The sequence below is a fragment of the Taurulus bubalis genome (assembly GCF_910589615.1).
Source record: "Taurulus bubalis genome assembly, chromosome: 4".
NCBI classification, from domain to species: Eukaryota; Metazoa; Chordata; class Actinopteri; order Perciformes; family Cottidae; genus Taurulus; species Taurulus bubalis.
Genome location: NC_136592.1, coordinates 16070397 through 16082738, shown reverse-complemented (window position 1 = coordinate 16082738; position 12342 = coordinate 16070397). Strand labels below are relative to the sequence as shown.

The 12342-nt window shown below is 39.8% G+C and overlaps 1 protein-coding gene across 1 annotated transcript in view; it reads right to left on the bottom strand.

Moving 5' to 3' along the window:
* The window catches only part of LOC306735969 (heterogeneous nuclear ribonucleoprotein C-like), a gene marked incomplete at both ends in the record, with an annotated part of 31228 nt that overhangs the window by 7254 nt on the left and 11632 nt on the right, over positions 1 to 12342 (bottom strand). The window contains one exon of the mRNA XM_079217542.1: positions 2250 to 2300. Within this exon, the coding sequence (XP_079073668.1) occupies positions 2250 to 2300 (51 nt within the window). The remainder of the gene's footprint in view (positions 1 to 2249; positions 2301 to 12342) is intronic.

Here is a 12342-nt window from a genome sequence, read left to right as displayed (position 1 = left end):
AAGACTTATGGGAGTTTAAAGTCCTTTAAAGCAGTTTGCAGGAGCAGATAGACAATGTGTTGTTACACCGGCTTTGAAGTGTCATCTCAGAGAATGGAAGCTTAGACAATGACAGTCTGTGGACGAGTGAGGATTATAGAAAGGTGTGTAAGTGTGAGAGAGAGAGAGAGAGAGAGAGAGAGAGAGAGAGAGAGAGAGAGAGAGAGAGAGAGAGAGAGAGGTGTTTGTCTCTATGGATTAGACCCTACAAGGAAAGCAGCTTTGTCAGCTGAAGCTGTTATCTGTGTGTTGAAAGACACTTTTCTATCGTGTTCGCACAAGAGGACAGTGGACAAAAAAAAGTAATTTCGCTCTTTCCCACATAATGATGTTCTACAAAACAAACAAACACAGACTCAAAACACACACACACACACACACACACACGCACGCACACACACACACACACACACACACACACACACACACACACACACACACACACACACACACACACACACACACACACACACGCAGAGGCATACACATGTGCACACATAAGTATAAACAAATACGCTTCCACACACAGCTGTCAATAGTGCTATACTCAACAGCATGGTGAATAATAATGCACTCTGTTTAAAACAAATTGAAAATCAGTTGTGAGTGTTCGCCCTGAGCATAGACGGCAAAATGCAGAGCAGGGCAAAACAAATGCAAAAAACAAAAACAAAGAAAAGATGACAGTTAATACTCGGAGGAACAGAGCATCGATATGTGTGAGAAAGGCTCTGGAATGAGGTGTGTATTCTGTGTGTGTGTGTGTGTGTGTATATATTATGTGACTGCCGGCTTTTATTCAGATGTGCTGAGTAGAGTGTTTATGATTGAGGCCTGGGGGTGTAGGAAGGCCCCTGCACCATTTCAGTGGTGGACCAATAATACAGAGTTACTCATAATACAGAGTGTAGCTCAGCAACCAATGCAATTAACTGCACACTGCACAAGAGTGTGTTCTGCAGTAAAATAAAAAGGTAAACGCACACTGCAAACTAACACACGTCCCAAACAATATGCTCAGTTTGAGTGTTTTTATTGAGTGGTTGTTGTCAATCTGTTCTGGCAGCTGGTGGGAACTGCAAATGTACTTTAACGGAATCTTAAGTGACCTGTTCATGTTTGGCAGTGATTTTCAATTATGTTTTTGTCTCAATAATTCACAGACTATAAGTTTTTGTAATAATATAGTGAATCAAAAGTGAAGGAGTTTAGCTTTCTTAGTCTTCCGATGAAGATTTTATTTTGGTTCCAGACTACTTCTTTCTTATGCCGTCAATTTGGTTTAAAGTGTATGAAATAAAAGCAGTTTTTCACTACACAGGGACACAGGTAAATGGTAAAAAAAAAAAATCGGGATGTACCAATAATGTTTCAACTTGAAGATTTTGCAATATAATAGTCATTAGCTTTCACTTTTATGAGGAACACTGATGTGAAATGAACAAAGAGATCATAAGATCATTTATATTGATAGAAGATACTAGTAACCGCTATGCCAATATACTATGTAAGCTACAAGAGCTGTCACAATATCAGATTTTCACAACACAATGATAATGACCAAAATAATTCACGATAATAATTTTATCGCAATATATATATAGATAAAGAAAAAAGAAAAAAAGAATAATGTCATCAAATTCATTGTCAACTTTGCTTACTGTTAGTTGTGTTTCTTTTTTGGCAAGTGAATTACAAATGTAAGGAGGTGGAAGTAGAGTGAGTCTTTCATCATAACTGTACCATCATATGTGTGTTATTAATAAGAATTAAATATCGGTATAATGTGATTTAGAGCTATGTGCTGCTATACACTCTGAATGTATTGCCTTTAAAGTTCAAGGCAACATCTGTAACGTTACATGGATGCATCTTAAGCAAACGATATGACTAAGTTTGCTAAACACAGAGTAATTTGAGATTCAGCTCGAGTTACAAATCACAAAAATTACAAATCACAAATCCACAAGAAAGTGTGCACTTGCGTGTCTGTGTGTCACGAGTGAGCTCCTGGCTGTTGAGTAGTAACAGCCAACATGGTAAGCAAAGACAAGATGATGGACGGCTGTGTGGCTGACAGTGACGGGGAGTGGAGACTATTGGCGACAGCAAGGATGAAAAATCCACTTCAGCCTCTTCCTTTAGCCTCCTGTGACACGCAGACAAGCAATAAGGTGTGTGAGCTGCCATGCGTGGCTTTCTGACATTACCTGTCATTGTAGTCCTCGTGGTAGCTGTCATAGTCCAAGTCAAACTCAGATCTGCAGGTGGAGAAAGAGATGGTGGAGGTGGTTAGTAAAGTATTTGTCAAAAATACACCATGCGCTTTTACTGGGGCGATCACACACATTTCACTTAACAAACAGCAAGCTTCTTTGGTATATCAGTGTGTAAATGTACGTGAGCCTCAACAGATTTATACGGTACAATCACTTCATCTGGAAAGAATGCAGTGTTTGTGATCTCCAGCCAGCTAGAAAAAGACATTGGATTTGTTTTGCTGCAGCATCCAAGATAGAAAATCCATAGAAATGTCTGGTGTGCCAACTGTACCACCCACTGAACATCTCATCTGATGTGTGCGCTTGGTGAGGTGAGGCAAGCAGTGAGGCAGGTGAGTGATGTAACACGAGAGAAATGAAATGGGCTGGAAGCTGAGTGTACCTGCATAACAGACCAGAGGAAGTGGAGGACAGAAAAGTGACACTAAGCCAGAGCGAGATCACATTCTGGTGTGTCAGACCTCAGCATTCCTCCCTAATCCGCACACACAGTCCCTAATAATCCCTCCATGTTTTCTCCCTCCCTCTGTCTCTCTGACTGACTCACCCCCTCAATCTGTCTTTGCCATTCTTTCATTTCATACTTTCTCTTTGTTTGAACTGCATGATCTCACTCTTTCCATTTATCTTTAATTTATTCTTGCACTTCAATTTAAGAGCTTGCCAGATAAATCATTATGTACATTGTAAAAACAAGATTTATGTATACCGTTATTGCATTTAAGATTATTCAATCAGTACATCAAAACTGACTTAAACTCAGGCAGCAATCTTCTCACTTAATTTATTACCTCCGTAAAAACTGTAAACATGAGTTTATGGTCTCAATTGCTAGTTTCAAGTCATCTTCAATACAGTATGATGTTACTTTAGTAGATTATGGTCCAATTTAGAGTAAAATACATAGCAAGTGTGCTTTAGTGCGTGGCTATCTTGTGATTGACAGGTCGCTACCACAATGTTGGTCTGGGAGTTGTCCGTGTTTTTGTTTTACAACTTTAACCCTTTTACAGTCAATTTAATGCAACTTATTTTGTATAGCCCAAAATCAAAAATTTGCCTCAGAGGGCTTTACAATCTAGACACAAATACACATCCTCTGTCCCAGGACCTCACATTAGCACAGAAAAACTCTCCCCAAAAAAACCTTTAACGGAGGGGAAAAGGGAAGAAACCTTTGTATGTAATGTAATGTATGTAATTTGCACCAAGAGATCTCTGCCATATTTTAGAGTGACTTGTTACCATATATTCACAGCCAAGTGACAGCCCATGTTTAGATAATATATTGGTAAAAAATATTTTGGGAAAATAACAAACCCAAGGTCCTTGCCATCTGTTTATCTGTCACTCAGGGAGGCAGTGATTCTCCTGGTTGTCGTCATGCTGCTCATCTCAAAGAAGAGAGAGTGTATGTCAGGATAAACAGCAGGGGACTAAACCAAATACTTCTCCACATTCAGAATTACACCCAGATCTCCAGATCTAAAGTGAAGACTTATTTTGGAGTGAACCAATATCTCGTCTCCTCAGTGTTGTTCTCATGGGCTCTATTCTGTCTCATACCAGCTGGTTTTCAGAGCTCAGGAGGGAGGAAACCACAAAATAATTCAGTGATCATGTCTGAGCTTCACACTCACCAAAAATACAAAACACAATTTTAAATCTAATTTAAAGACTGCCCTCTGGTATTCTATTTTTAAATAGAGGAAGGCTACATATTTTATTAGCTCATTGTGGGTCTTGATTCTTTTGCATTTTGGGACACAAAAGTAAAAAGTACACACAGAAAGGCAGAAGGACAAGAAAACAAGAACTCCATGGTCCTCTGCTGAGCTGAGCATTCTGCTCTTCAAGTGAATTCAGCCAGAAGAGAGAAAGAAAATAACTGCTATTCACCGAAGTCCTCACTGAAGGGGAAACATGCTTCTGCTCTTTCTCTGCTTGTTTTTCTTGCATTGACATTCACTGGTTTACCTTCGTCATTGTACATTGTGTCAGCGTGTTTAGGGCACTGCGTTGGACAGGGTGATTATCAATTGTTCTATCTTTAAAAAAATATACTTTAGCTTTCTTTTTTTTAATTTGCATTTGTCTTGTCCTGTCTGTTGTTATTACATGCATTCGACTGCATATATTTATAAAATATTTCTTCATATCTAAATTCTACTTGTTGTTATGGTTGGTCACTATTACTTTATCATAAACACTTGAAATGTAGTAAATAACAATGAATAACAATATATTACTATATATACACACATATGTATTATTTAATCCTATATTTAACCAGAAAGGCCCCATTGAGATACAATATCTCTTCTGCAAAAAGAGAAAAAAGTTTCATAAACAAAAACAGACACTGAAGGTATGGCAATGAAAATGAACTCCACAATGTTCTCTTAAACATGAGTGAATAATAAATAATACAATATGCACATTTAAACAGTAGAGATCATACACATCATGTTTTTTTATTATTTAACCACTGAATTTTGAAGAATAAAAATTCTTTCTTCATTTAGTTGACCAGTATTTTCATATTGTTTAGTGAAGCTAAATCTGTGACAGGTTAGCACAAACCAATTTGACTGTAATTACATTCAAAGTGAGCAGCCAAGTGACTGGGTCACTGTGTGTGTGTGTGTGTGTGTGTGTGTGTGTGTGTGTGTGTGTGTGTGTGTGTGTGTGTGTGTGTGTGTGTGTGTGTGTGTGTGTGTGTGTGAGAGAGAGAGAGAGTGTGAGTGTGAGAGAGAGAGATAGAGACAGCAGGGTCACTTAAGGCTAATTAATTTCTTTTCATAATTTCTCAAGTGCCAAAGCAATCCATTAGACACGGCTGGCTATAAATCATCTCAGCCTCGGTGTGTGTGTGTGTGTGTGTGTGTGTGTGTGTGTGTGCGCGTGTGTGTGTATGTGTGTATGTGTGTATGTGTGTGTGTGTGTGTGTGTGTGTGTGTGTGTGTGTGTGTGTGTGTGTGTGTGTGTGATGCATTATAAGATATTTAGTTCAATTGACTTAGAGCCTTGACAAAGTGACATTTTATGTGAGATTCTTGTTTTCTCAATTGTGGTACATCTTTGGTGATAGATATTCACTGTTGTAGTCTTTTCTCCTGCACTTCTTTTCCAATCAATTCACAACATTGTCAACATTTCATTGAGTAGTTATCGGAATGGAGCAAGTTGACACAATATATGCATGTTATGGTACAAATAATGGCAGAATTTCAGCTCGTCTGAAAGTAACCACATCTCCAGAGATGGAAAAAAAACATGCCACAAACATGATATAACTGATAATAAGGTTGTCTCAACACGATACTATTAATATGTCTGTAACATATACATGGAGCAGGTTTAAGTCACGGTATTCAACAGACAACAGAAACTGAGTATGGGCCGAACCTGAACAAGTCACTGAGTATATTTTACTTTAAAGTTAGCAACAATTCTGGTGAAGAGCCACACTGGCATTCATCTTTAAACTCCTTTTTATATTTGAACGTTTGTCAAGGAAAATGTTGAGTTTTGTTTTAATTTTTTTTTTTGGGGGGGGGTGAGGGGGGGGGCATTTCTGCTTTGTTTCATAGTGAGACGGGCAGAAAACACGCGAAAGAAACAGGGGATGGCCTGCAGCAATGGGCTCTGGGCCGGACTAGAACCTGTGCCGCTGCAGTAAGGACTCGCAATCTTCCCGGTTATCTATATGGGTGCCACAGTAAATGTTGACTTTTGAGTTAGAAACTGTGTCTTTTTTTTTTTTGCAGTAGCTAAGCGTTTCCTTTTTCACATAAAATATGTTCCTTTATGACTGTAAGCAATTAGGTGTGCATGGACACGTACACACACATAAAATGGTACAACAATTTGATATCATTGATTGTGTATAGTACAAAGATTTGTAAAGCACGTTTGTTGAAATTTAAGAAATGTATTCTAGTTACTTAATTTCCCTCTGTCCACCTCCTGAAAATGCGATGGTCATTGAGGACAGACATGAATAGGAATAGAAATAATCCCTTAATAGTCCCACAGAGGGGAAATGTATTCTCTGCATTTGACCCATCTTTAGTATTTTAGGGAGCAGTTGGCTGCCCCTAGTGAATCGCCCGGGGAGCAATTTAGGGTTCAGTGTCTTACTTAGTGACACTTCGACATGGAAACTATGGGGAGGCTGGGGATCGAACCGGCTACCTTGTGGTTGTAGAACAGCCCATGACTATGCTCCTTTGAGACTACAGATTTAAAACAGGACAGAAAGCAGGTTTAGTTAAAAAATAAGCATCACAGGATGAAATGGAATCGTCCGCAAACAGATGTACTTAACAATGCACAAAAGAGACAAAATGTGTTTTTTTATAAATAAGAAGCACAAACCTCAGAGTAAATATACTGCAATACACTGACTTAGATTTGATAACAGTTCTTAAACCATTTACCAACATCACTCCTGAAGATGACAGATTCTAATCATATTATTATCTATTAAAATATAGGCACCTTTTACCTCTCTTGTTGGAGCACTACAGGGGTTAAATGTGTAGGGAAGCCTCCCAGCATGCTCTGTAGAAAAGGATTAATGAAGCTGAGTCTCATGTTATGTGTGTGCCTCCATTTTAAATAGTGTTAATGTAATCCTCATTGTGTTCCATAATAATATAGCCATTGTTTTCACATCTCACCTGTTACACACTTAGTCATATATGAGCAAATGCAGTCAGATTATAGTGATGCTGTGTGACAGTTGGTGACATTCTCAAAGTGAATACAAAGGTGGGTTTATTGCTGAGCTTATGGTGTGCCTGTTGCTAACAATAAAGCTGCGGTTCAAATTGAAATCTACCGCTAAATTCTTCCAACTTGTGAACCCCAGCTCATCATATTACTGTATTACTAAAGGTGCAAAAAAAGGACAGTTGAAAAAACAATACCATGAAATGGAATGAGAAAGACCAGACCTCACCACGTTTCTTTCTCCTTTATTTCTCTGGTTAACTTCTGTCTGACTTTTTCACACAAATCAACACACTTGGTTCAGTCACGCTTAAGAAATAATTCTAGGATGAGCTATTCCCTCCTTTAAAGTGCAGACAAATGTATCCACTGCTTTTGTGTCTTCATGCTTAGATTACTGCAATTATTGATATACTTGCCTCAGCCAAGGAGTGTTTTCAACGCGCACGCACGCACGCACGCACGCACGCACGCACGCGCAAACACACACACACACACACACACACACACACACACACACACACACCTTTTACAACTCGTCCTGAGGGAGAATTAACATTTGACAAAGAGCATCTTTATTATTTCCTGAGATCCTACTTAAACATGTAGCGATTACACACTCTGCTGCTTTAATCAATGATGTGTGCAGGCCAGTAGCCTATCAATAAAACATTGCCATGTAATCTGCTCCTTGACATTCATTACTGCTTGGCCCACTGGTTCGCATCATTTGGATGTACTGTATGTATTGTGAAATGGTGATGTACAGATACAGGCCGGAGCATGGGAGGTACGAGAGTAATGACAACTCCAGGAGCTCATAAATTCATATCCTGCATGCATCAAGGTTAAATTATAGCCTGGGAGAAATGTATTCAGTCTGAGAAGTTGAGGGTTATTTTTCAGATTGCACTCATCTTTCCTCACTTTAGTTTAAGTAGCTCTGAATGGCTGACCGCCCTTTAGGTTTGATTGCCGCCACATCAGAAAGAGGAGCAGAAGAGAAGTGCATTGACGGAGAGGAGCTTGGGAGTGCTGGCTGCTGCATCAATAAGGCACTGAACAGGGACTAGGACTACAGCTGGAGCGTAACAGGCAGTGCCTATCAGACAAAAGACATGCATCAGGGAACAGAAGACTCAATAAAGAGTGTCCCAAAGGAGAATGATTTTTTCTTTCTTTGGCCCATTTGTCCATCACAATGCATCCCTTTTGTCCCCTCAGAGGTGAACTCATCAGTGGTAAACTAACACTCAAATGGCAGGAGGAGGCAGAGCCAACTTGCCAAAGCTCTCAAACAAGAGTGGATAAAGTGAAGAGGACAGGCAGGGTGATAAAGGGTGGAGTGGCGTGTTTGTTAAAGAGACAGGAGGATGGGGACAGAGAGAGGGATGAGTCAGATTCCCCTACAGCTGTCGGGGTGTGGACATTCCTGACTGATGCAGCCAGCTTGTAGGATCAGCCATGGCAGGGACAAAGTGGGGTGTAGCATGGTATGGTTACTGTTTGATTAGCCAAATAATGTCAGAGTTGGAAATAATGAGAGTCTCATGAATCAGCCTGGGTTTTTAGCATTATTACAACCAAACTGTGATGGACAACTGACTGTTTGACCAAACCGATTCATACGAGAAAGCGTTTTTAAATGTTTTTCCCATCAGGGTCGAAGACAGTGTCTTTACAGTCTGTAACCATTAAACCGTAATGCCACCATTTGCCGCTGGGCTTTGATCTCACAGCAACTGAAGAGGTTCCAAAGACTGAACAGAAGCTCTGCAACACTTAACACATAAAAGAAACATAACAGAAATAAGAAACACTGATGTTGCAGATACAGTATGGAGGCGAGGCGCTCACTATACTGACCCTGGACCGTCTAAACAAAAGATTAACATAATCTGTTTTCAAATCAGGCGGTTTTACAGGTGTTTATTGTGAAAGCACAACACACTTTTATATTAATTACTCGTTTAGCACTCCAGCTCGCAGGACAAGATATGAATAAATGAATAATACTGCACATGTTTTGTAGTCACAAAGAAAACACTTATAATATACTTATAATCCAGTCTGATCAGGTGCTACAATTGGCCTCAGATACAGGAATACAAAGCAAGTCTAATAATAATATCAAAGAGCCAAAAACTGCAACTTTAAATCACTAGAAGACATGCAGTATAATTTGTGTTTGTGTGTGTACTGCAGTGATTCCTGTACGAGTATATACAGTTTGTGGGTGTAGGTATGTCTGCGCACTATAAATATGTGCATATGTGGATAAGTGTGGGTTTAGCTCGATGTGCTACAGAAAAATGCACCCCTCAGTAGCGTCAACAATGTGGCCTAATCCTCCTGCAGGCAGAGGGTTTGGAGTGGGATAAGACCAATTCTTCTGCATGACTTGAGACCATCTGCACAAAACTCAACACGCAAACAATGCTACTTTATTTAATTTTTTTTACCAACTTTGAAAATGTTCTTCTGAATTAAAGCTTGCTGCTGTAGCTCATGAGGGAGTGAACGGTATTTGACATCTGCCTGTTGGTGATGCAGTGCATGTACTTCTTCGTATATGAATATGTGTGGATTCTCTCCAGGAGGGCCAACTGCTTTTGCTCGCTGTCATTCATCAAAAGCTCAAGCTCTTGCTGGGAGCAGTAATTGGAAATTTCCGAGTTCAGGTTATTTAGAGCTTATTAGCAGCATTACACAGCAGTAAGGTGACAAGTGACATCCAGGGCCACTCACAGAGAGACCCCTCCCCTCTACCCATTAACCCGTAAAGAGCTTGAGGAGAACATACACACTTCCTGGGTATATACAGGGGCAACTACCCCGTCAGAGCCGACTTAGAGCGCAAAGTTAAAAGGTTACTCAAGGCTGCCTGGAGTAGTTGATCCTTTCAGTCTTTTCAGCTCTGTCAAGCCCCTGCATCGTTTTGTATGCAGTTGTCCTGAAATTATCGAAGAATTAAAAGCTAAAAGTCACTTCAGCTCAACTGCATGAAGGGCAAAGCAGCATGGTTACACGGAGCACAAATTGACTTCTTTGCTCGCTACCAAAAGGAAAGGAAAGAAGACAAAATACCAAAGCTTTGTGTGTGTGTGTGTGTGTGTGTGTGTGTGTGTGTGTGTGTGTGTGTGTGTGTGTGTGTGTGTGTGTGTGTGTGTGTGTGTTTGAGCAGCTTTCTCTAGTTAGACTTTGTCATCCAGCCACAGAGCAAACAAATCCAGTTTTCTCCTTGGACAACAAGATCTGAACATTTAGCGGAAAGAATAAGCTGCCATTCAGAAAGGCACTCAGAAGAGCTTTCTGTGGTTTTAACTGTGATCGACATGACTGACATTTGTCGAGTCAACCTCAGACTGCAGTCTGCGAGCCTCTCTGGACAACACTTAAACCTCAGCTGACATTAGCTACGTTAAGTCAACAACATCCCTGTATGTCCTTCACTTTTGTCAAGATAGAGATTGAAAAAGGCAGAGAAATAAAATGTGAAGATACAGGGATGTGTAAGAGGGAGACAAATGTACGAATTGTACACGTTTGTACTTTGACAAAGACTAAGAAGTCTGGTACTGCAGATTGAGCCATCAGCTCAAGTTTAAGGAGATCCAATAGTCGAGCAGAACTGGACAGAAACAATGCAGCAGAACTAATAGATCCACGACTGATTAATGGCAATATAGGATTTGTATGCAACTCATGCATTAATGTGATTTAGCATTGCACTCCTATACCTTTATTGGTTCACAATGGATAGCCTAAAAACAACGCATTTTCTGTTTTTTTTTAAGCAAATATTTTGGCCTAGTACTGCAGGATAATCCGAGGTGTTACTCATAACTCATGGCTCAACAATGGCTCTGTTCAATTCAAGTGACTCAGTTTAGTCAATAGAGGGAGGTCCACGAAATGATAAAACACCAGGATGTGAGCGTGTTATTTGAAGGTCATTTGTCAGTAGGCATCACAGGGTAGACTAAAAGAGTGTACAGTAAAGCTGCAGAGAGGTGACTTTGAGGTGTGTGTGTGTGTGTGTGTGTGTGTGTGTGTGTGTGTGTGTGTGTGTGTGTGTGTGTGTGTGTGTGTGTGTGTGTGTGTGTGTGTGTGTGTGTGTCTCTCAGGGAGGCCAAAGGTATAAAAAAAGGTCTGGCTTGTTTTTGCTGTTGCATTCATTAACATAAATGTGGGCCTGTGCACGAGGCACTGTGACGGAAGAAGACATGGCAACATCAGGGTGTCAATGGGTGTTAATTGGGTGTTCAATGTTCAATGGGTGTTAATTATCTGTTAATTATCTGTCTTAAAATTTGTCTTTGTATCGTAGCAGGTGATTCTGCAGAGTTGCTGGTTTCCCTGTCCTATGAGATGTTTTTTTTTGTTGCCAAACATCCTGCCAGAATCCATTTATATTACATGCTCTAACTGCTTATCAATGCAAGTTCCCAAAGAGTCATTATTTGATTTTGTGAGCGCATGCATACATGTATGTTCCCTGAGGGTCACTGGGGTCACGGCTATTCTGTTGTACCTCTTGGGACATGCAACCACTTGTACTTACACACTCACACTTTTTTGTATATACTCACACTCTCTGCTAACCCCCATTACCCCACTGTGCTGACAGGGAGCTTTTACAGTCATGGACAAGAAAAGGCTCTCCTGCTGCCTCCCAATCGCTGACAAAGATAGCCCTCCCCGCCTCATTCCTTTTCACCCATTAAGCAATATAAGCAGTTGCTTAGGGCCCTCATTTTTTGTAATGAACACAAGACAAAGTAATACAAATAAAACTGACATTTCATGCCATTTTTGCCAAAAAATTATGAAAAACAGTACACTCAGAGATGCGCAAAATGGAGACCTTTGGTAGGAAGGAAGTAATTGACTGTCCCCTTAAAGATAAGTACCTCAAGGACTAAAAAAATAAAGGAATAAATAATTAAATATATTGTACATAATAATAATAATAACAAAAAAAATAATGGAAAAGACCAGAACGTCAACATTAACTGAGATAATTGTCTTTGCAACCTATTCTTCGACAGCTTGTTAAGTTAAATAAATTACACTTGAAGGTCGGTTTAAGAAAGTGGTACAATTATTTTCATATAGCAACAGCCAGATGTTTTGACCTTACGTGTCTGCATATTGGATGTCACTACAACACATTATAATTAGAAGTTCCTCATAAGAAATAAAACGGAATAGCACAAATGAACTTTGAACCCTGGTATATAAAAGGTCACTTCAATGTTATGTACCTAAAATGGTTATGTTT